General features: G+C 38.2%; 1 protein-coding gene across 1 annotated transcript in view; it reads right to left on the bottom strand.

Moving 5' to 3' along the window:
- The window catches only part of MAP3K5 (mitogen-activated protein kinase kinase kinase 5), a 110,993-nt gene that overhangs the window by 2,005 nt on the left and 84,937 nt on the right, over positions 1-24,051 (bottom strand). The window contains 13 exon segments of the mRNA XM_065834522.2: positions 540-652; positions 1,542-1,654; positions 4,451-4,694; positions 7,141-7,246; positions 10,881-11,066; positions 13,999-14,167; positions 14,268-14,445; positions 15,546-15,566; positions 16,360-16,537; positions 17,019-17,176; positions 18,149-18,254; positions 18,895-19,031; positions 19,829-19,956. Of these exon segments, the coding sequence (XP_065690594.2) occupies positions 540-652; positions 1,542-1,654; positions 4,451-4,694; positions 7,141-7,246; positions 10,881-11,066; positions 13,999-14,167; positions 14,268-14,445; positions 15,546-15,566; positions 16,360-16,537; positions 17,019-17,176; positions 18,149-18,254; positions 18,895-19,031; positions 19,829-19,956 (1,837 nt within the window).

Here is a 24,051-nt window from a genome sequence, read left to right as displayed (position 1 = left end):
ATAAAAACAAGTGATGAGATACCTTTTCAAAAACGGCATCTAAATTTGATGTACTTGAATTTCAAGTAACCTTTGATCTGATCTGTAGGAGTGATAAGTACATGCAGGTTTTCCCAAGTCAGCTGAAATTCTGAGATGCACACCACTTCTAAGATTATATAATTTGCTGCAGAGGTGACCCACCTACTGCAGGAGATCTCACTTCAACACAGTTAGCCAAGGGTGAACATGTACCCTGTATCCAGGGCATGATCAGCAGGAACTGTTGCAATGTGTAATGACACTGAAAAATTATGAACCAAAGCAACGCTGTCTGTTTACCAGGACATCTTATTCCCTTATTCCTCAGCAGATATAGGAATTATTAGTAAGACTGCATTTTTATTAACGCCTTCATATTCACAGCTTTTTCCTATCCTCTGAAAACAAATTAGTCTCTCAAAATGTGCTGAAGTAATTTAAAAGGTTTTGTAACTTTTTGCATTGAATCACAAACCAGCACTGGAGCTGTGTCACAGCATGAACAGAATCTTTGCTACCTTGTTTATTGTGGCCTCATCAGCTCCTTGAACACTCAGCCAGTTTATGAGATCAGGGTCTCCGGTCCCTGTACCAGTGGAATGACGATGACAGACAGACAATCCAGGAATATCTAGAACAAGCATTTTTGAGAAAAGGTTTTGTGATCCCAAAGCAACCTCTGGGCATTTTAGACTGCTGGAGTACTTTCTTCAGTGAGCTTTCCCTTTAAGCTTAGCATATGGGTGTCCCCATAAATAGAGATAAATGAGAATCCCAAAGCACAGACTTATTTACAGTTTATAGACAGTTAATACACCAATTACACTAGCAGATTAGGAATACAGTAGTGTGAACATTGATACAGGTACATTTTCTGTCTTTTTTGGAAAATGATTTTACTAGTACAATGCACATCAATGTGAGATTAACTGCTTCTCCATTGAGGTTGTTGCGTCAATTTAACTAAACTGTTCACAGTAACTCATACAACTGGCACGCAGGCAATGCCTTAGACTGAGGATCAGCTGCTTTTGGAAAGCGATGCTTCTTTGAAGCACATTACATAGAAACAAACTGCATTAGCATTTCCACCTTCTTCGGGGCAGATGCATATCAAACTCAGTTTCCCTTGGTAAACTTGAAGTTGTATTTACATCTCACTGATTAGATCCTCTTGAACTTTCACTGTAACAATTGGAACAGTCTGTAATTCAAAGAACACATACCTAAACATACTAGATTATCCTCTTTAGAAATAATATTTATTCTGTAGGATATAAGCCTCATACTCTTCCATATAAACACAAGCCAAAATATTTAAATCATACCATTCCTCATACTGTGATTAACAAATTCAGAAATTTGTTTCCACAACATGCATTCTTACTTCAAGGCAAACCCTACCAGGAACAGCTTAATAAACTTTCTTCACCGAGACTGGCTCAATAAAAAGAAGTTTAGCTGCCACTGTCTTAATCTGTAGCCAGTGTGAAACTTTTTTGAAAACTCTTCTCACTTACCTATTGGCTGTGACCTAAGCCGTAGGCTTCTGATTTCTTGATCTTTTTCTTCTATAGCTTGATGTAAGAGGACTTGAAATTCTCTCTCCTTTTGAACCAACTCCTCCAATAACCTGTGAAGTATCAGGAAGGAAGCACACATTTCCTTAAGTCATTTCAAATTTACAGGAAAGCAAAGATCTTGCTACACTTAAACTGGAAACCTTGACAGAAGCAAGGACAGAGTTCTTCAGCTTCGATAGGAAAATCCTCTCACTATAGATTTATTATGACCTAAATTAAGACAAACATTCACTGGTTCCTAAAGCTACAGCTCTGAAAAAAACAAGCCCCAAACATGCCAGGCTCCCGATACACATCCACCCACTAAACAGGTGGTATGGTACAAAATCTCAGTGAAATTTCTGCAGCCAGCATTCTGTTTTAAACAAAACTGTAACTAAGAAGAGGAAGTATTGAAGTGTTTCATAAACCAAGGGCTAAACTTTATGACACAATCCTTTTTAAGGAAAAATGCCAGTTCATAGCTCCCCGGCAGACATTTTCAAAGGTATGACAAGGGTGAAGCTGTAATGAAAATGTGGTGAAAACTTATGGTTGCATTTCCTAAATAGGGAAAATATGTTCTCATCCACACAAGGGCTGCCCCTTCCTTACATACTCGGCACACTTTGTGCTTACCCTTCTGTGTTATATAAAGAGTTAGAAAAGAGGAGGCAAAATACCTTGTGTCCTCTCCTACGCAATTATTTTTGAGAATGTCACGCAGAAACAAATTGGAACCCATATTTGACCTTCATTTATAACACAAACCCAGACAGAAACCCAGAGAGATTCAGTGTCAGCACTTTTCAAACCGATCAAAGGAAAACAACCAGAATACAATGGAAAATCAGTATGTGAAACTGCTGCAATTTTTTATTTCAAAAAAGAGCTTCAGTAAAAATGAGGACTCATGAACAATATGTATTCAGGAACTTGGTCAGAGAAACTGGTCAGAGAGAACACACGCATAAACCTATCACTGACTTAGAAAGTTCAGCCTTTGAAGAACTGCAGCACCTTCATCCCTTCCTTGAAGCCTTTGTCAGCCTAAGAACCATCCATGTGCTAACTGTTCCTTTGTAGTATGATTGTTTCCTTCCCTTACATTTTCTTTTTTTCCACAATTTTATTTATTTATACCAATTGAGCACTGCAACTTTTTTCTGGGACACTGAAAGCTAGAGACATTCTGGAATTCAACTAGAGAATGTGCCATAATGGCACCTTACCCGTCTTTGCACAGAAGTAAACTGCATCTCAGATGATTGCTTTGCAAAAACATCTAGCCCTGCTTTTGCATGCAGGCCTACCAGCAGCGTGGCTGCACTGAATGCTTCCACACCTGAGTAACAATTATTAAGAATAATGGAAACAAATCCACCCTGTACATGAGCAGAGTGGCTTTGTGCCTCCATGTAAACCCACAGCTTCATCTCACCAGAGATCCACATTCTGTCCAGACAGGTGTGCAGTCACCTTTCAGTTAATTTATTCCTCCTCTATCCATTCTGGTTGAAAAAGGCCTTCAGGCCAACAACAACAAAATCTACTATTTTCTCTTGATAACTTCTTGCTGCTTAAGCCAATAAACCTTTAATTAATACTTTAACAACCGCCCATATTATTTACCTCAATTTTTTTCATGAATGACAGGATGTGATTATTTGGCAAAAGGCTTCTCATTTGAGAAATTTACAAAAAGCAAAGTGCTAGAAAAGAGTATCTCTACAAGTTTATAATTTCTGATGCTACTCCCCATCATAAATTCGGGAAATAAAGTGAAACAATCTAAATTATTTATGTATTTAAGTATATCAATAAGGCCATCAACATATTTCTCAGTGGTCATCACAAGCAAAAAAACGAATTGTAATGTAAGAACAGTACAGTCTAATTAACCATGGCAAAATTCTTGGACACATTTAAAAATAAAGTACAATATAACATTTTAATTTAAATTGGAACAATAACTACAACAAATGTTCTAGAAGCATAAGATCTGTCTTATTGAAGAAATATTGTCCTTCTATCAAGGTCATATTCAAAATTTACTGAGGTCAGCAGGAAATCCAGTGTCAAATCAGATGCAGTCAAAGATAAGTGTACCTACTTTAAGCAGACTATCTGGTATATTTTAATGAAAACAAAAATTTGTAGAAAATTATTTTGATAAAATAATGGAAACAAATTCATCTCTGATATTTCTTAAACAACAACAACAACAAAAAAAAAAACCAAAAGAATTGCTTCTCAGGTTTAAAGTAGAATACATATATTAATGAAAAAATCCAATATCCAAATTCCTGGCTTATTTCTCCTTTTAAAGAAAACATCAGTTTTTCCCCATCTTTCTCTGATGAAAAAAAATTATTTAATAAAAAGCTATCGCTTGCTGGTAAGCACAGAAACTGCTGCAGTGAATTCTGTCCACAAAACGAGTCTGAAGCAGTCTCCCTGTCGAGTTCACGTGTGGCTGTTGACTAGCTTGAGTTCATTCTCCAAGAATAACTATAGAAAAGAACAGCAAGTTCTGCCTTAATGGAAACAAAACATAACACCATTCATCAGCCACACACAGCATACGAAGGAGAGAAAAAACAGGAGCTTGGCAGCAAGCTCATTTCTTTCAGATCTTCCTTGAAAGGGCACCTGAAATCAAGGCTGACCTTAAGTTGCATCACTCTTGTTCTGAAATGAATAAAACCAATGTAAGTGATCGATCAAAGCTGAACAATGACCATAATTTAATAACTTGCAGTACTATGGCATTTTTATACTGTCTAGTATTCTAGCACATATATATTAAAAGCAAACCAATACATACTGACACAAGTAGGCTAGTGTCTCCTGGTGTTCAGACTTACCTGTTTGTCTCTAATTTTAGCCTGCCCAGCTGGACGCTCAGTGACCTGTGAGCAGCCTGGGAATCATGGGACACCGTAGAGCTGAGTGTGCTTACACCTGAGGTAGCTACTGCATCCTCCATGACAATGCAAGGCTGTTGGATAGTTTGAGTCTGAGGCTGTTCATCTTGATCTTCTTCAACCTCTATGTCGTCTTGATCTGCAGTATCACTTTCAGACGCAAGACTAAAATGTGGCCTCAATTCTATCAGTAACATTAAAATATAAGCAAAAGAAAAAAATCCAAACATTAAAAGTGTTGAACATTAAAACAAAAGTGATCTACATGACTATTTACAGATCAACCTACAACATGATGTTTGGGATCGAAAGGGACCTCGAGAGATCATCTAGTTCAATCCCCCTGCTGGAGCAGGAAGGCCTAGGTGAGGTCGCACAGGAATGTGTATCTCCTAGGCGTTTAAGACCACTCAGACCATAACAGCATCTTAGTTTATGTCGGTTATTATTCAGCCTAACAGATGTTCAAAAGCTCTGTAAAACAAAAATCTGAATAGGATACTAGATTTGGCTCGCATTTCATGTCAAATTGTGCTGAAGTACTATGTGCAACATATGTAATTTCCTTATGCTTTATTCCATTCTCAGTGGTTTGTAATTTCTAACGTGTCTGACCTGAAACATTTTATTAAACAAATAACCATTATTTCTCTTATATTCAGCTATTTGTGTTGTTGCTACTCTGGTACATTTGGCATTCTCTCATTATAATAATATCATGTGTATCTAAAAATTGTATTCAAAGATACAGAGGAAACAACAAACAGACCCCTCTCTTGACAATTAAAAGTAGCACATTTCCCTTCTACTTAGCAGAGAGAACACAGTTTATTTTGTAATGAAGTACATTCACAGAACAGCACACACAAAGTTGTATGTGTACTCTGGTTTCTGTTATTCCCTGTTCAAACTACCTACCAGAGCTTAGCAGGTATGCAAGACATGTACACAAGATCCTACACTCCTACACAACCTATTATTGCAGAAACATCTGTTTGTTAATTCTAACTATTTAATACAAATCTTCCTTCCTTCCTTCAGTTGTGGCTTCTTACTGCTGAGCATTCCCCCCCTTTAGCGTCTTCACCAAAACATGCTCTCTTTATTTTCTGAATCACACTTGGTTTTGTAAACTTTTGTCCTTTCTGCTGAAGAACGAGTACATTTTTCCTCTTTAGAAAAAGGACATTCATTCCTCAACCCATTTTGTCTCCATTTCAATCCTATGTGCCTTCTTCAGGACTGAACAAACTAAGATCAGCAGAGCTGTGCTTCCTCAAAGAAGGGAGTTTTATTATAATAGCAGTTACTCAAATATTGCCAAGCAAATGTCTGAATTTGCTTTGAACTTCTGCATCACACTAATAAGAATAGAAGTTCATTTTGCCACTGTTCACCACCAGGCAGTATAACCATACAACATATGCTTCTTAGCACACCTAAACATTCTGTAACTTACAGAAGTGTTAAGGTCAGAGATAAATCTTCACATCTTTTTTAAAAGAGAGAGGAAAAAAAAAAACGAAAAAAGCCAGACACAGGCAAGGGGATGCAATCAGAAGTAGGGCAAGACAATTAGAGAAGAGGTAGATGATCAGTGCCCAAAAGCTATGTGGGCACAGAGGCTTCTGTTTAAGTTTGATCATGTACAATTAATGCTGATACTGAGCTGTATGGGGAAGAACAGCCTATTAAGGAAGAATTCTACACCGCTCCTATTATATAGCAATAAAGTACATGCCTGTTAAAGGTGTTTGGCATTCTAATTGAAAGACAGATTTTCCTTACAACTCAAAAGTAAAACAAACACCCAATTTATGCCTTGTTGGTTGTGCTGGGGATATGGAAAATACCAAGGAGAACAGAAAGAGATGTAACATCTGTTGGAATTTTCATATCCCCTTGTTGATAGTTTAAGACTTAACCTGATGCAGAAAACAGCAACATAAGTATTCTGACTTCAGACCTAATGCATTAAATCATGTATTTGAAAACTCCATCACTAATTCCAGTGCAGGGAACAGTCAAACCACAAGGTAATAAGTTAAGAAGCAGCAGAAAACCTAACTCTGGAAATACAGTAATAACAGAATGGGCTACAGATTCTTCCACATAGACTCCTTCTCTCAGCTAAGCCATGCATTCAACTTAAACAACATTGACAATACAATATTCGAACTGCATTTAAACAAAAAATATTTTCTTTTTCCCTTCCTTCAGACAGCTTCTGACCAGGAGCCAAGAGACTTTTGAGTGCTCCAAAATGCACATCATTAATCTGCACTTTGTCAAACACATTCCAAAAATCAAGCACATGCTGGCAAGCAGTCGGTCCTTTCGATTTCAAGGGGAAGCACTGTACACCTCAAAAAAATTAGGCCCCAGAGCACCGTAGCCTACTACAGCTTACTGCGTTGCAGAATGGTTTAGATGACACACCTTGGAAAAATGCTTTCCAAAATAACTTGGATGATACACTGATCAGTTTCTGAGTTGCAAAACTGACAGTGAACAGGAAAAAGGCCACTGCTGGTTTCAAAATCTTAAGTGATGCATCATAATGACAGCTCTAAAGCATGTTTAAAGAGAACAGCTAATAAATATTTGCTGAGTATTAAGAAGTGACTCACCTGGGACCAGAATAGTAATAGCAGTCTGCACAGCTTTTCGGATTATGCTGTCCAACGCAAACATCCAATGTGGCTTGATGTTATGATTTCGGAGAACTTTATTGACCTAGCAACAAAAAATTCAGTTCAGATATTATATCCCCCAACTTAAAACTATAATATATGTCAGCATTATATAAAGTGTTCGAACTTACAGATGCTGTATCAAATCAGGCAATTAAAACTACTTCATGTTGTCATTAAAAGAAGAAAAATAAAAATATTGCAAACTGCCACTATTTTATTACAAGTCATGCAGTATTTTGTATTTTTTATCAAGTACTAGTACCTATGATAAGTGAATACTGATAACTGCAATACTGAAGTTTATTTAACCTTCATGGGTGTGGAGAGAAACTTATAAGGAATGCAGGCAAGACAAATACCAAGGACCATATTATGAAAGGGTTGCAACTTTAACTAATTATTCTTGTTATTTTTTGGCATCATTTTCAGTGCTTGCTCTGAGCAGTACTTATCTATTTTAAAGTACAATTGTAGGAAATATCAAATAACTAATGTAATGCTACCCCTTGATTCAGAAAATAATTAATGTTAGTTTAAATAGTCAGGGGACTTCAGCTGTATGCTGTCATTCTCTTTCCTTCTGCTTTTTACTTTGTACAGTAAGATCGTTTTTTACACTGGGTTGCTCCGCATTCCCTGCAGTCCTGCTTTCAAACCACTTATTTTTTACTCCCAGGTGCCTCTATGGATTCTCCATGTCACTTGCAAGAATGTTTCTACTTTGGGAAAACAGTTTTCCAATTCCCAAATGACAGAGAAGCAACAACACTGAGCTACAGGAAGTGGCAATAGCACAAAACAGACTTGGTGCTGTTTTCCAGGCACAGCAGCAATCCAAAGCAACAGACTCTGTAGGAGTAGAACTTCAGAAGTTGCAGGAAGATAAAAATGTAACTATTTAGAAAGTTATGAAGTTACTCAAAGTCTTACAAAGAAAAAAAGTAGCAACTATACTACTGCTTACTGAAAAAAAAAAAAATGTGGCTAGAAGATAATTTTACTCAAGTCTTCCAAAAAAAGGAATTAGCTTAACTCTCATATTTTTATAACTTCTCTGTAAAAAATGACTGAAGTTATACAAATAATGCATTCAGAAGATGTGCAAGAGTTATGATAATATGATTAATAACATTTCTTAACTGCCCCAAAGCAACAGTATTCAGTAATGCAGTAATTTATGTAGGCACATGGTTTGGCTGGGATGGAGTTAATTTTCTTCCCAGCAGCTCACACAGTGCCATTTTTCAGACTGGTGACTAAAACAGCCTTGATAACACACCCATGTTGTTTTAGCTATTGCTGAGCAGAGCTTACACAGCCTCACTGTCTTCTCTGTTTCTTACCCTGCCCCACCAGTGAGTAGGCTGTGGGTGGACTCAAGGCTGGAAGGGGACACAGCCAGGACAGCTGACCTGAACAGACTGAAGTTCAGCAATAAAAGTAGGTGGGTAGTTTTACCAAAGAAGCTGTTGCTCAGGGACTGGCTGGGCATTAGCCTACTGGTGGTGGCTGACTGCTTTTGCATCACTTGTGCATTTTTTGTTTTTATTTTTTTGTTTTTGTTTGTTGTGGGCTTTTGTGTTGGTTGGTTTGGTTAGTTTTCCCTTCACTTACTAAACAGTCTTTATCTGGTCCCACAAGTTTCCTCACTTTTTTTGCCTTTCCAGTTCTCCCCCCATCCTTTTGGGAGGGAATGAACAAGTGACTGGGTAAGGGGCTTTCTCATACCTGCCAGCCAGGGCAAACCCACCACGGTAGCTGTGTCTCCTCAGTTGTGTTGCCAATGGCCACGAGATGGCACTTGGACACCAGGCTTGGACTTGGGGAGCTACCAGCAGCCCCAGGAGCCTGCCTTGGTCCTGGCAGCTGGCAACAGCTGCACAAAGTCCCCCAAGACTTGCCCATAGCCCTCCCAGGCAGCACAGCTCCCTTTTGCAAGCACCTCACACCTTCCCGTACTGACTCCTATTACCAACACATTGACATGCATTTAGCTAAGTTCAGCCTATCCAAGTACTGAAGAAGCACGACGTAACTTTGTCAAAAACAAAACAATGAACCGTGATGTGATTTAGCTATTTGGATTACAGCACAAAACTACTTTTTCTTGGCTGCTCCGATGAGGATATTGTGATTATTAAACCTTGTTACTTGAGATTACCTTATTGAGTCCTGAGAACAAGGCAACTACTTTTCCTCACTTTGAGCAATATCCCAGTCTCTGCAGAATCTGAGGTTTTGATACTGATCTGGATTTCAGTTTTCTATTACAGAAATCTAACGTATGTCAAAAATAAAAATTAACAGTGGGCACATATAAAGCAAAGTTTTTCTTTGAACTTTCTGTGTGTTATCTTAGTTAAATAATAGATAGTAATGGAAGATAAATTTGTCAGTTAAAACTCAGAAACTTATAATGATGAAGTTAACAGAAGAGGATAAAAAAATTATAGAAAAGAACATGACTCAGGCAATTATCACTGAACAACTGATGTCCAGCAACAGTTCTATCAGAAAATCAATCCAGATGATTATACTTCCTCTGGCCTCAATTTTTTTCTTGTCCTTGAATTTTTTTTTTTCTTTCAGGTGTCAAAACGGTAGTAATATGAGGCTAAACAGAATGGAGAGCTGAAATGTACTCAAAGTGAAGACTCAAAGAGAAAATTTCATTTGTGGGAGCCTCTCTTTTACAGATTCATTTCAGACAGGTTTTTTTTGTAAACAGCATCTAATTCTTGTCAGTGTGGTCGACAAAAACAGTTTACATGGTATGTAATCCTTCTGACAGCTCTTGTACTTGTCAGAGTGCCTCAGGCTTAAATGTTAATAGAATCAGCCACCTCAAATGCCTACCTGGATTGCCATTTCATTTTTATTACTTCAGTCTGGACAAGTGATGTCCAACACAGCTGCACCCTCCCATGCTGGTTATTCATCTTAAGAAAATGTTTTTGTTTTTCTTCTTAATGTATTTAAATGTTACTTCACAAGCAAATAGGCTTAATGGTTTCAGTAAACTAGCTACTTAAAGGGTATATATAATGTGTGTGTTTGGTTGCTCACTGTAGGAAATAATAAATTTTGCATTGATTATTAACAGAAAAGTAACCTGGTTTTCTTCCTTCTTATCCTGCTTATTACAAATTGAAATGAAAATGTCTAGTTTTGTAGAAATCTGCTGCTAACCAAAAATACTAGAATGAGAACTCAATACAATATTATAAGGTAGACTATTGGCCGCATAGAGTGGTTTAATACATTAGTTTACAAGGGAGGTCAAATTCAAGAGATCTGCATTTATGTAGGATAAGCCTGACATTCAGTGCTGGTCTTATTTACCAGAAAACTCTCCAAAACCAGGGTTTAAAAGGGCTTTTAAAAAGGCTTTCCTGCTTTAGTATTATGACATAATGTTTACACAACCATGCTGAATCTTCTAGATCTTTAATCAGCAAAATCTCAACAGTTGTGTTCAGGGTCTGTGTCCTGCCAAAGGATCACTTGGCAACCCAACCAAGTAATGGCTGTGGGCTGAGTTTTGTTATTATAGCCCTCAAATATTATTGTTTCAGTAACTCTGGATGAAAGTTAAAGTTGCTTCTGGCTTCAAGCTTTTTTTTTTTTTTTTCCTGGCAGTTTTGTGCACAAAGTTCTTAGTAAAAATGACTTACAGCATCTTGAAAACCAAACAGCACGAGCTGCACTTGACTGATACCATGGCTGTCAAAGTCGAGCTCCAGTTTCAATTTCGAAAGAGTGTTTGCGATGATTTTGCGATCAGTGGACCGCACAAACTCTCTGAGGCTGGAAACCAGCGTTGTGATATGTTCCCATTTTAGCTTGGGTTCTTCGGCTCCCTGGTAGAAGAGAGAGGAAAATAAAGTTTTGATAGCCACCTTTTGAAATGTACACCCAGAGGGACTCCAGTCAATAACATCAGCCAGCAAAATAGATTTTCAGAAACTCCGCTGCTGCTGTTAAGGGAAAGGTGTGCAGCTGCAGGCCAGGTAATGGTAGCAGCATAACTACAGCAGCACAGCTCCCTGTTAATGCAGATGACTTGACCAGTAAGTAGCCAACTTGGTTTTACCTCAGTTACTGAAATATGCATGCACACTATAGTCTGTGTGTCTCATTTTACAGGAGTGAAAGGATATTAATAAATATAACACACACCAAATACTACAAACTACTTCTAGTTGCAAATGTGTACTTTGCAATGCCTCTGAGAGACAACATGCACAGCCCGACAGTAGCATTTAAAAGAACGGATTAGCCAAAGTTCCACAAAAGGCTCAGCAAGACACTGGTTCTTTCCCACATAATTTTCCTTGATATGGAATTTCCAGACGTAGCTATTCTTAAAGCAGGTCTGCTTGTCTCTCACCTTCCTATTACAATACCTAAGTATCTGTTTTTAAAATTGTTGGTGTTTTTCAATGAGCTACCAAAGTAACAAAAAGCTCAAAAGCATTCATCAGAATAACCAGTGTAAGTAATTAGGAAGCAGAGGGCTGTATTTACTTTCTAAATTTAAGCCAACTGAATACAAATTTTAACTCCAAATCTTGAAAAATTAAGCCAGAGATAGAAAACCATACTAGTTGTTCAACATGAAATATTATGCGCTTATTCTGAAGGAAGTAATTATTTATATAGACTAAACATATCTGACATTGATTTCTGTAACAGGAGGATATATGGTGCTTGGTTCTGCTGTATTTGCCCGTTCCATGCCGTGATTGGCCAGACATCAAGAACTCTGTTTGCCAAAATGTTGAGGTTTTAACTACAGTTGATTAATTCTTATCAGGATGAAGCAAAACAATTTGATTACATGAGAGAGAAAGAAACTAAAAAAAAAGAAAAGCAGCTCTAGAGCAGTCAAACAGCCCATAGACTAAAGAATCCATTTCTGACATAAAGGATCCTAGCCTCTGATCCACTTTGATTTGGAGAATTCACCTGATGATTTGCTATGCTGAAGTGGATGCCACATTCTGTCCTGCAGTAGCTGATCTCTTTTTTTTGTGTAAATTAAAAAGCCATTAGGGCAGATAGGTGGACACACACCAGACTGTAGCCATAGACCAGAAGATCCAAGTCTAACAAGGTGTGCTGGGAACAGGGAAACCAGTATGGCTCTCTAATATAGAACAGTGAGCTATTCTGGGAGGGTCATTCTCCTCCCCTAGCTGCCACACCCGATGACCTAGTAGAAATCATTCTTACTAAAAGCTTTTGTGAAGGGAAAAGTACTATCAAAGTCTAAATCCTGATGAGGCTTAACAAGCAAATCAGGCTTCCATCTATTGGTAACTTCTTGCATTTAAGCAGGACATATGAAACCAACTCAACTTCCCCTTAGCTGCAGTTACCACCACTTACTTATGGTTTGAGTAGGCTTCCTACTCTTTGACCAGGGTCCGTCTCTCAAGGGGAAAAAGTGGTGTTTGGGAGTCAGAGTTCTGCATCCTCTGGAAGTGCAGATGCTTTGAACTCTTCAGCTCTACAACTCCGTGCTCCCACCTTGGGCTGTTCCAGCCACAGCTGAGGAAGGCAGGAAACACCAAGCATCCTCTCTGGATCTTGTGATTGAGTTTCAGCCTCTTGGAATCACTGATTATTCCTTTCATCCACATGCTAACAACTGCATCTGTTATAGCAACACTCTAGCAAAGCACAGATCACAGGCATCTCTTATTGCCTTCTATTTTAACACTTTCTATAGTTACCAGGACTATAGTCACCAGGACAACTGTGGGTTCCCCCCCAATGCCACCAGGAGTTAGAAGCTCTTTTTATTGGTATGGGAGCAATTTCCAATTTCATTAACTGTCATACATGCAGAAGAATCATATTGGTTTGCTTCATTTCCTAAACAGCACTATCTTTAGAAGATGAGTTGTCACATTTTATACAAATATGTTTTAGAGCAGCAATACTTAACCTTGAGAATGAAGTGAGTCAATTAACTACTAACACATCACAAACAATAACAAAAACTCATGTCATCCAATTACGGTGTTGCAACATTTAGCAGTGTGGTCATGATCTGTCATTCTGAACCAACACATCACCATGAATCACCCCATGAAGGAGTGGCAAAAGGTCATTCTGCAATTATTTTGTTGTTTGCTGTAGCTCCCACTCTTAGTCCATCTTCCCTCCCCTCCATATGTGCTCCCAACCGCTGTAAGGAATAGCTGCAACTTATTTTCTCACTAGCCCCCTCTTTTCCCTGTTATGTTGTTGACTAGAAGGCAATGGTTTACCAGTCAGACCCATTTTTTCTACACAATAACCTAACATAAGGCCAAAGCAGGCCAAAAGACCTAAACCTCCCTCTGTCAAGCCAGAAGACAGAACTCTACTAAAAGGGGGGGCAAGGTAATTACCTCCTGGGGATGATCTGTCTTACATGAGTTGAAGCAACAGCCTCAGTCCCATTTAAAAAACAAACAAAAACAACAAAAACCCCCCACACAGGCGAAATATAATACCATGAAACCATGTTTTTCTGTTGTTTGGCCAACACTAACACGCACGTATACATATAATACTTACAAACAACACAAAAGGCATATGTAATGCAGCATAAATCAGTGTAAAGCCTACTTTTCATAGCCCACATAAAACAAACTGAAAGCTTACATGGTGTATGTTTTCTAGTTTAATTGAACTTTATTTTTTAATTGCTTTACTACGTGTAATTTCAGAAGTTCCATGTAATTGCAGATAAGTCTTCAAATTCCATAATATTTTTGCTGCCTTTTGAAATTACCTTACCTGAGCCAAAGCTTCCATCAAGTTCCTCACCACCTGCTCTTGGTCTTCAGTTAGTATCCTGTGAAGGGTGGCTCTCCTTTCGCTATCCTTCTTCAGCATGAAAAACCCAGAATCTTTCTCTTCTGGTGAAGGAGGTGCACTGTGATCCTCAAAATTTTCATCTGGGATGCTGAATGAAAGACACTCAGTGAAAAGAAACTTTATGAAAACCACCCCAATGGACATATTCCTAATCTACCGTGTAACATAAATGCCACATAGCTCTTTACCTTAGAAAAAGGGACCGAATTCCTTTCCCATCTTTTTCTCCACAGGATTTGGCTCTTGTTTTGAAAGAGAATGGATCAATTTTTAATTCCGTATCAGGTGAGACCGAACCATATTCACTGCTGCTACTTGTATCTTCCACCAGAACAGGAACAGGCAAGGATATACTCCGAAGATACTCTATTCATATAGGAATATTCAGAAATTAGAACTTAATGGTGCCATCACAGTTCTGAAGCGAAAAGCTTATTCTTTTCAGAGGAAACAAAGACTCTATATCTTCTCCTACACCAATGCAAAATATTAAAAACAAAATTGACAAAAAACTTCCTAAAGCTTATTCTCCTGGAACAGTGTTATCTTTCAGTTATGTTTATATTCATAAGCTTCCCAAGACAGGCAAACGCTGGGATCTTTGCAAGTTCACTCAGAAAAATTCACCACTGGAGTGAATGCACATCTCATACCACCAGTATACACTTTCAGAAGTAGCAAAATATTTCTACAGGGTAAGTCATCCAAGCACCTTTGAAAAATCTTAATTTTATGTCTACATAAAAAAAAAAATATATTTTATACAACACATAAGTACACATACTATAACACACATAAGATACATTTTAAATCAGATTATTTTGTATAAGTTTAATTAGCTCATAGTCTTTGACCAAATATAAACATGCACATTAAGTCAGAACTTCCAATTTTAAATCCAGAGCACACATTAATGTTGCAAGAAACTATTCCTACCTATTTCACATGTGCACATTTCAAAATGTACTCTGATAGTTAACTTCATGGCGAGTTGCTATGTGTTCGCTTGTTTCCACCCCCCAGTTAATTTTCTGAAAGAGCTGACTCTCCCATAGCCAGGCCTGAAAAGGGGTCTCAAATGCATTATACTTTTTTAAGTTATAGAATTTAACCTACTAAAATTCTGCGTTATCTGCCTCCACAAACCTTTGATCTATTGCTACTATAAACCAGCCATTTGGTTTCCTGTTCAGATTTCCACTAAAAGGCCCTGTAACAACAGGGCAGCCCTTCAGGCCTGTATTACCCACCTGCCTGGACAATTAAGTCATAGTCTGGTAGGATTACAAATGGTATTTTAAATTTACACAATTAATTAGAAGTTCCTAACAGAGAAAGGTCACTTATTTTTGATAATTGTGACCACTTCTCTTTGCACCATTTTAGCGTGACAAATTACACCAGAATAAGTGATAACCATTGCATCTACATGGTTATGTTTTCATAGAGAAAATGTTAAAACTCACCATTTGTGTTAGCTGAAAGAACTGTGGGAGAAAAACAAAGAAAAAAAGAAAAAAAAGAAAGTTGAATGTGCAGAAATAAACTAAGAAAATAAGCATAGTCTACAGGATAGCTCTCTTCCCATTATTATGGACTACCTGGACTCTCTTGACTACAACCTCTAAAAGCGTAATTTATTATCATTTAAAGTTAATTTGAATCTGGTGGGTGGAAATCGAGTTAAAAGCACTCATCCAACATCATCTTCGTTACCTAGTATTTTTCTTTTAGGTATCATGCTAAAAATATACAGAAGATATTTTCATATGTATATATACACAGACACAGACTATGTCATTAATACTCTCTAAACTTCTTTATTACTTTACGTAATTTACGACACTACAGGAAATGAGTACGTGAAACAAAAATAATGCAGTGCATGCATATTTATGATGGGACGAAATTATTTTCCTCTTGCAGAAAATCCCCCTGAGGCTCAATAGCATGTTCTATCCTTTCACACAATGTACTCTATGCAAACATTCTTCAAATGAAAACATACGCAACTGAAAAACAAACACAAAAGCCACACAAAACCATAAATAGACTTCTAGAGACCTTATTAGAAATATTTATATAAATCACCACTGTGACAACAGAACAGAGTTCTGCAGTGTTTCTGCAGCAAGTTGCTAGAACAGAAGGTTACAACTGAATATTCATCGGGCATGGGGATCTGCTGTGTTCATTTTCAAGGTTATGTCTCCAGTTTCAGGAAACAGTACCATCAGAAGGAAAAAAAAAAAAATCAAGATTGAATTTAGCAATGCTTACCTGACAGTTTTGATGGAGACTTTCTTTTTTTGCTCGAAACCTTCAAGAATTCGTCTATAAGTAACTCATGAGCAAAAGCTCGTTTATCAGGATCTGGTTCAAAGCAACGCAGTATGAAAGCCTTCGCTTCTGCAGACATGGATTCAGGAATCTCCGGGTGTATTTTAAACATTCCCACCTGTGGCAAAAAAAGGGAGAAACAATGGCATACATTGCTTTTTTCCCCAAACATTAGATAGCATCCAAAAAGTGTTTCGATAGTAAAAGTGGTATATTGCTCTCTAGTTTTGATACTATCTTTTTGTAACTAGTTTACTAATTAAAAGAAAAAAACCCTATTATAAACTGAATAATCACATTTAAAAAGAAAAAAATTGCAAGTAGAGGCTCCTGCAAAGCAGAAAACTGCTTCTTTTCTCAGTTTTTTTTTGTTTTAATCACCCGGGCTGCTGAATAGCTGCTGTTGCTCCATTACTCTCTTCAAAACTCCACAGCACTCCCACTCAGTGAATCAGCTCATTCTTCTCAGCATCTTCACTAACCAAGCATTTCCTTTATCTGCTTTTCCTACAATCTCTAACTCTAGTTTCTCCAAAACAGTCATATGATTTCCTGTGTTAACAAATACTGGTCTGAGCTGCACAAGGAATATGCCTGACCTTAAACATAGCTGCTTGTGGTTCGCCCAGTTCATAAAACGGGGGCTTCCCTGTGGCCATCTCAATGATTGTGCATCCCAAGGACCAGATGTCCGCAGCCTTCCCATAGCCGCGTGGCCCTTTGTCTATGATTTCTGGCGCCATATACTGAAGGGTACCTGTTTAAAACATACTTATGTTTACTTAGGTGCAGTAATGACACAAACAGACAGCTAAAGGACAAGAGGAACAAAAATCAATGAGGAGTCAGCAGTATCGGGGGAGTTAAACAGAATACTCTTTATTATTCAAAAATTTCCATATCCATCCTACATAAAACTCAAAATATTATTCAAAATATTACTTGTGCTAAAAGCATCTGATATGATTTACTGATCCAATGATATCACTTTTCTAAGTCAATGACAATTATTAAGATGCTTCACAATGAGCTTTGGATCAGACACAATTTTCACTTACTGTGTTATACATTAAGACTAAAATAAGGAAGATCACTTTGAATTGCATCCAGAGAGAAAAAGGATGTGAAACCCAGAATCTGAATTGAAATCTGCAGGTAATATGAACATTTTTTCTCAAGTAAGGGAATTAACTTGACACATCATTCTGCATTCTGTTCCATTTAGAGCAGAAATGGAAGAGCAGAGGATGGATTTAAAATAATAGTCACTTCTCATTTTGCATAATTATTTAATGCAGTGCAACTATATGATTTAACATCCAAACCAAATTACCAAGCAGAATGAGGATCAAGTTAATGACAGGGTCAGTAGATCAGCAATTCTGGAGCTGGAAGCTAGGATGTCCAAGTCAGTCAGGAGAGAAAAACATTAGTCTTCTATCAGCAAGATGAAAAGAAACATGCACACAGAAGAGAAAGACTCAAATCAGACTCAAATACACTGCAGGCAAGAAACAGCTCTTCTGTTGTAAAGGACTTTCACGTCTCAAGTGGAACTCCTAAAACAGCATTCTCTTCCAACAGTTTATAGCTTAAGATCAGATATACAAAGAGTTATTCCTGCAGAAACCTTTTATATCTCTTTGAAGTCAATGAAAGTTCAGCAGCTGTGGATTCTGACCCTACAAGCACAGTCTGAGTGAGGGAAGAGCCTCCTTTGGGCACATACCAGTGAAAGTTTCAGTACATGGGTTGATTCCTGCAAGTCTCTTTGAAGTTCCAAAGTCTGAAATCTTTAACACTCCACTGTACGTGTTGATAAGCACGTTATCACCCTGAGGAACAGAACATTCAGAGCAATTATTTTTCATTGCTGACTCTTCATCTAAGACTTTTTGAATAGCCTGTTTCTATAATGCACTTGTTAGTAACAATTACCTCCTAAGGCTCTTAAGAGGGGAGATGAAAGAGGAATCAATAGTGTTCCTGCCTTATATAATCCCATCATCAGAAACTTCATCTCAAAGTGAACTTCCCCTACTACAGAAATTCAGTTGACAAATACTAAGAGAGGGAAAACAATTTTATGTGGTTGTTTTGTTTTGTTTTTTAAAGGAAGCCTTTTCATCTGCTATCTCTTTGGAAAAGAAGCTGTTAATATCTCATCCACAATCATCTCCACTTTTAATAAGCTTTATGAAAGTTTGACCACATAATTGAAAACAGAAATAAAAATATCCATTTTATCACATCTTAAGTAGCTACACATCAGTTCTTCTAAAATAAAAACAATGTATTTTGTTGGTGCAAGCTCAAATCCACAACAGTTCACTTACTAACCCACACTTCAGAACCACAGAGATGGTATGTGACAATGAAGAACTTTCAGAAAAAAAGCTTTTAAATTACAGGACAAATAAACGGTTATGCAGTTACATAACACTATCAGACTTAAAAGTCCCTGCAAATTCTTACCTTTATGTCTCGATGCACTATTTGATTATCATGGAGGTATTTTAACCCTTCAAGAATCTGCTTGGTGTAAAAGCCAATTGTCTGCTCATTATTTTTTAATGGTCCCCATTTTGATCGTAGAAGAGCAGAAAGGCTGCCTATAATTTTGGAAAGCAAAAATGTGAGAGTAAAAGTCAAGTTAAATCCTGCCTTCTCCCCCAAAGCAAAAAAAAAAAAGTAATAAACATCAATCCCAAACCAAGTGTTGGCACCTCTACTATAACCAAAGGCCACTCCGGGACAATGCTTACTTGCATCATAACTGGCCTGAGTAATTAAAAAGAGTCTCAGTATCTCCACTGGCCTCAGCTGCAGCAGAGCAGCATGTGTTTCCTCAAGGAGGCACATCAGAACCCACTGAAACAATGTGCTCACATCTCTCCTATGCCTGGAGAGTAGTTGCCCCAGAGGAATACTGTAAAAGAATGAAAAGGGATGGATGTGCACATGCATGTCTTTGTACGTACACCAAATCCACCATTTCTTGAGAAGTGGGATTTTTGTTGTATCTGGTTGCTGCAAGTTCTTTGGTCTCAAACAGAAGCAACAATCATCACTCTCCATTCCCTGTGTCAGGTACCCAGGGAAGGCTCAGCCATCTGAGACTTGCTACAGCCTTTCCAGTAGGATATAACCACAGGTCATCTCACCTGTAGCTAAAAGGAGCCCACCTGCCACAGCAACGATCTGTAGCACATCCTATCTAAATACTGAATTAGAGGACTCAAAGCACTTTGAAGACACAGTTTTCCCCATTAATTCAGGAAAGAGATATTAAAGAATATTACATTTGTATGAAATATATCTGGTTGCAGTACTACAAGTTTTTATACTTTTAAAACATTAAAAATCGTGAAACCAACCAACCACCACACCAGTCTCCCCTACAACTTACCTCCTGGCACCTGTTCCATGAATATCTTAATGAAGCCATTCTCACTAAGAGAGCCTAAATACTGGACAATGTTCTTATGTTTGAGATGCTTATGCAAAGCTATTTCTTCATGCAGAGGCTGGGAGTACCTGGAAAGAAAAGCAGCAGTGTATTCAATACTGACCTTTGGGAAGGAAGTCTTGTGTTTACTGCAGTAGCTGAAGTTCTACTTTAGGTCCCATGAAACACATTTACACTGAAAATGACCATGTTAGATGCATTTAGCAACAGCTGTTACGATTATTTTTTTTTTCAGTATGTGGTGGTCACAAGATGTATAAAATATATATAATACTGTATATTCATATACACAAAATGTTTTAAGTGTACATAGACGGACTGAGTAAAACAAAGGCTGTGGAAGTAACTCCTCTCCAGCCTAACTCAAAGAAAATAGAGTTGGGCAAGCAGTTGGCTTCAGACTAGAGCCAAAGTGCCAAAGTGAAGTAGTAAATCTGAAAGTTACTCTGGAATTTAAATCAATACTGAAAACAAATCACCATATAGATTTTAATTAAAGTAGGAGTTTTATTTGAAAGCAAGAGCAGTTATCTATCAGAGTAAGAAACCAAGAATGATTTCACAGGGAGATATTCAGAAGAATTGATCAAAACAATTGCAAATGTAATTTAGTCCAAGGTAAAATATTTTTCAGAGACAAACTTTTCAGCTGTCTTTTTGCCAAGAAGGTTTCTGGAGTCCAGATCCTTCTCTATTGTGGAACACTACCAGAGCTCAGCAGCTGATGAGCTCTCTGAGCCAGCCCAAACACCGCTCTTCTAACCAGGGGTGAGCTAGGAGCAGGTCAGCTCCCAGGTTTGCATATTGTCTGGCAAAACGTAGACAATGCGCCAAAAGTCTGCTGGAGTTTTCACTAAAGCACTAACATCTGCAGTCAGACTTCCTGGGTAGTTGACACAGATGAAGGACACATACCTTCTTCTATCAGTCCAGATGAGAGAAGGAACTGCTGAGTCTTGAGCAAGCAGAAGACACGTTCAGATGCTTATACTGAGGGAGAACTGAATGTAACTGCAAACTCAACCTTGCAGCTACTTGCCACCAAAAGGAATAGTTTTACTGACACCTTCACCAGGTTACTCTCAGCACAGACTTCACACCGACACTGGTACATTCTCATCCCCTAATGAACTAGCAAAAAACTTTTATTTATTGTGGCTTATGGGGATAGCTTCCTGCTGCCTTGGATCCAGGAGTTTGCTGTCCCTGGACCCAGTGGGGTGCCAGTGCCAGGAATACAATCAAAGCACAAATGCAATGGAAGTTTTTTTGGGAAAACTGTGAGCTGCCCTCCCTTTTGGGGTAGGTAGTTATCACCTCACCCTATCAACATTATCAAGTTAGAAGTGGAGGCTGAGTTTTAAAAAACAAACAACAAACAAACAAAACAAAAACAAAAACAGAGTGAAGAGAAAAAGTGGCCATCTGAAAGTCCCTCCGGGAAACAACTGTTGCAGAAAACAAGGAAAGCAAAGTATTTGGTTAACAGAAAGTGTGAACATGCAGCTCCAAGTCTATTTACTAAAAACTCGTTTGAGTTTCTGCTTGCCTCTCCACACATGACTTTAAAGATTCTGACTACACTGTTAGTCATTCAGAAATGAAAATCAGATATTATATTCCTGAATTCTACTAATGGGATATTCATTCAGAGCAGCAACAGCAAGGCCATTATGATTCTTCCCTCTGCACAGTTAATTGCATCTTGAGCAACTAAAATAATTTAGCAAATAAAGCCGTAAGAATATTCTCCAGTGGGATGAAGCATTTGTTATTTTAGAACTTAGTCATTAGAAGATTTTAAATGGTATAAAGAAGAAAAACCTCTAAATCCTAGAAAGCTAAATCTTATTACCTATCTAACATGATTTTACTTCAACTTGAAAGTTGATATGGCCAATGGTACTATTTTGTAGTACTGGAAATGCACTTGAGGGCAACAGCACTGCAGGCATGTTTCCTTCTCTTTCAGAATGTCTCCATAATCTAACATTTTCTGACAATTAAGTAAATTATTCAGTATTTTATATTTAACATACAGCCGTATAAAAAAAAAAACCCTCACTGCTTTTTGTACAGAAATCATTGCATTTCTAGCCATTGCATCATTGCATTTCTGACTCAGAACTTACTTAATTCTTACAAATCCAAAATATGGTAATTTCTACTTTGGAAGTGGTAAGAATTAACTTCAGAGACTAACCCTTTTCTTTCTATAGATTTCTTTCAAAGTACTAAAAGATCAGGTTATAAATAATCAGAAATAAAATAATAAACTTTTGTGGCAGAATGCAAACCCCCCTCTCTCCCCCCCGTCCCCCTTCAGTATGGAGGGAGTAGGCACATCTCCCTCTCTCTGCTACTTGAGGCTAACAGCTTCTTTTGTTTGGCCCAGAGCACCCTGGCCAGGGCCATTAGGAGAAGGGATTGCCCAGGCGCCAGTGAGCCGCTGGGCACCTGTGACCAGTGTGGGGGATGTTTGGAGGCTTCAGGGGCACCCCACACACGGTGTGGGGGTGCAGAGAAGTTTCTAGAATGCCTACAGTCAGGTCTGATCAGCCAGTATAAAAACGGGACTCTCTCGTCGAGACTGGGCCCATTGTCACCGGTCTCTCGGAGCAGCGAGCTGAAGATGCTGCCGCCGAGACCCCCCTCCCCGGGATGGAGACCCCGCTTGCCTTGCCACCACGTGTGTGAGTAAAACCCCTCGCAGGATTGCGAGTATATTTATCCTTTCCGTGCACATATGCACGTGTAACTTCCCGTGCTTAATACAAGCACGTATAAAATTATTTCCTCGCACAATCGCGAGTGTAACTTTATTCCGTGCACATTTGCACATATTTTCCTCCCGTGCTTCCACACAAGCACGTGTAGTATTCCTTGCACATTCGCACGTACAAGTAAATTAACCCTTGCAGAATTGCGAGTGTATTATAAATTTACCCTCGCGGAATCGCAAGCGTACGCTTTACCTATATCTCTTTAAGAATAATCCCGCACCGTGTTCAGGCAAGTGTGTAGTCCTCTGGGACTCGGGGGTGGTTCCGGCATTGTTTTGGGTGAAGCCATGTGCATGCACTCTGTGGACTGCCTGTTGTACTAGTTGCTGCCCCTTAATAATTTTCCTCAACTGATAACCGAACCTATATTTAAGTCACTTTTGGAGTGCTAAAACCCTGTTTCTCACTGGTTTAATAAAAGTTGTTTTGGACCCTGTTGTCCCTTAAATTAGCCTCGGGGTGCCTCCGTGACAACTTTAATACTTGAAATTTGTCCTGGAAGCCTGTAAATATTTTTGAAAGTCCACATGAAAGACTGAGAGCTTCTTAATGATCTCTTTTCCAGTATGGTCTATACATTGAACCTGAAACCTTTTCTATTGAAAATTCTTTTAAAATGTTTATTGGAGAAGAAAAATCTGTGGTTTGTTCCCCTCCTCCTTTTAAAGTATTTAATGCTCTATTCAGGCTATCTTTCTATTAACCACAGTTGCTACAAACAAACTTCTTGGCATATACAAAACTTGCAACTCTGCTTTTGAGCCAAGATGTTGTTTTACGTAACTTCTCAGAAAGTATGGACTCATTATAACACATCTTGAAGTTGAATTTACAGTAACAATACAGAGGATGGCAAGGATTCCCTTTTCCATCATCTATGTTCTAGTATCTTTAAAATATGAGTATGGAAAAATTATTAGACCACACATGTATCCATATTGAACAGCCAATATGTACATTAATTCAAAAAGATCTAGTAGGATTCATTTTTAAACATCAATGAAAAGAACAACTAAGTGAGGACAGAACAACCAAAGGAAGGTCCACAAGAGAGACCCATGAAAAAGAAATTGAACTGAGACGCATGGTGGCATTACTGACCTTCCAGCCTGGAAATCACACAAAGAAAACTTTAAAAGACTTATCGTACAGTGTCCTGTCAACATCTAGGCTCCAATACAATTTAAATAACAGTATTTGATACGGGATAGGTTGTAGAGAACAATGGTTCTTTTCCACAAACAGCAGTTTTACCCCAGGGACATCCATTCTAGATTTAAGTGAGCAGAATAACAGCCATTGTGGTGGGTTAGAACAGCCTCCTGTATCTGTTTTGAATACTAGCACTCTCTTTAAGATGACTGCTTTGCAAGGACGGGT

This window comes from Patagioenas fasciata, chromosome 3, assembly GCF_037038585.1.
Source record: "Patagioenas fasciata isolate bPatFas1 chromosome 3, bPatFas1.hap1, whole genome shotgun sequence".
Classification (NCBI taxonomy): domain Eukaryota; kingdom Metazoa; phylum Chordata; class Aves; order Columbiformes; family Columbidae; genus Patagioenas; species Patagioenas fasciata.
This window is presented reverse-complemented; position numbering and strand designations above follow the sequence as displayed.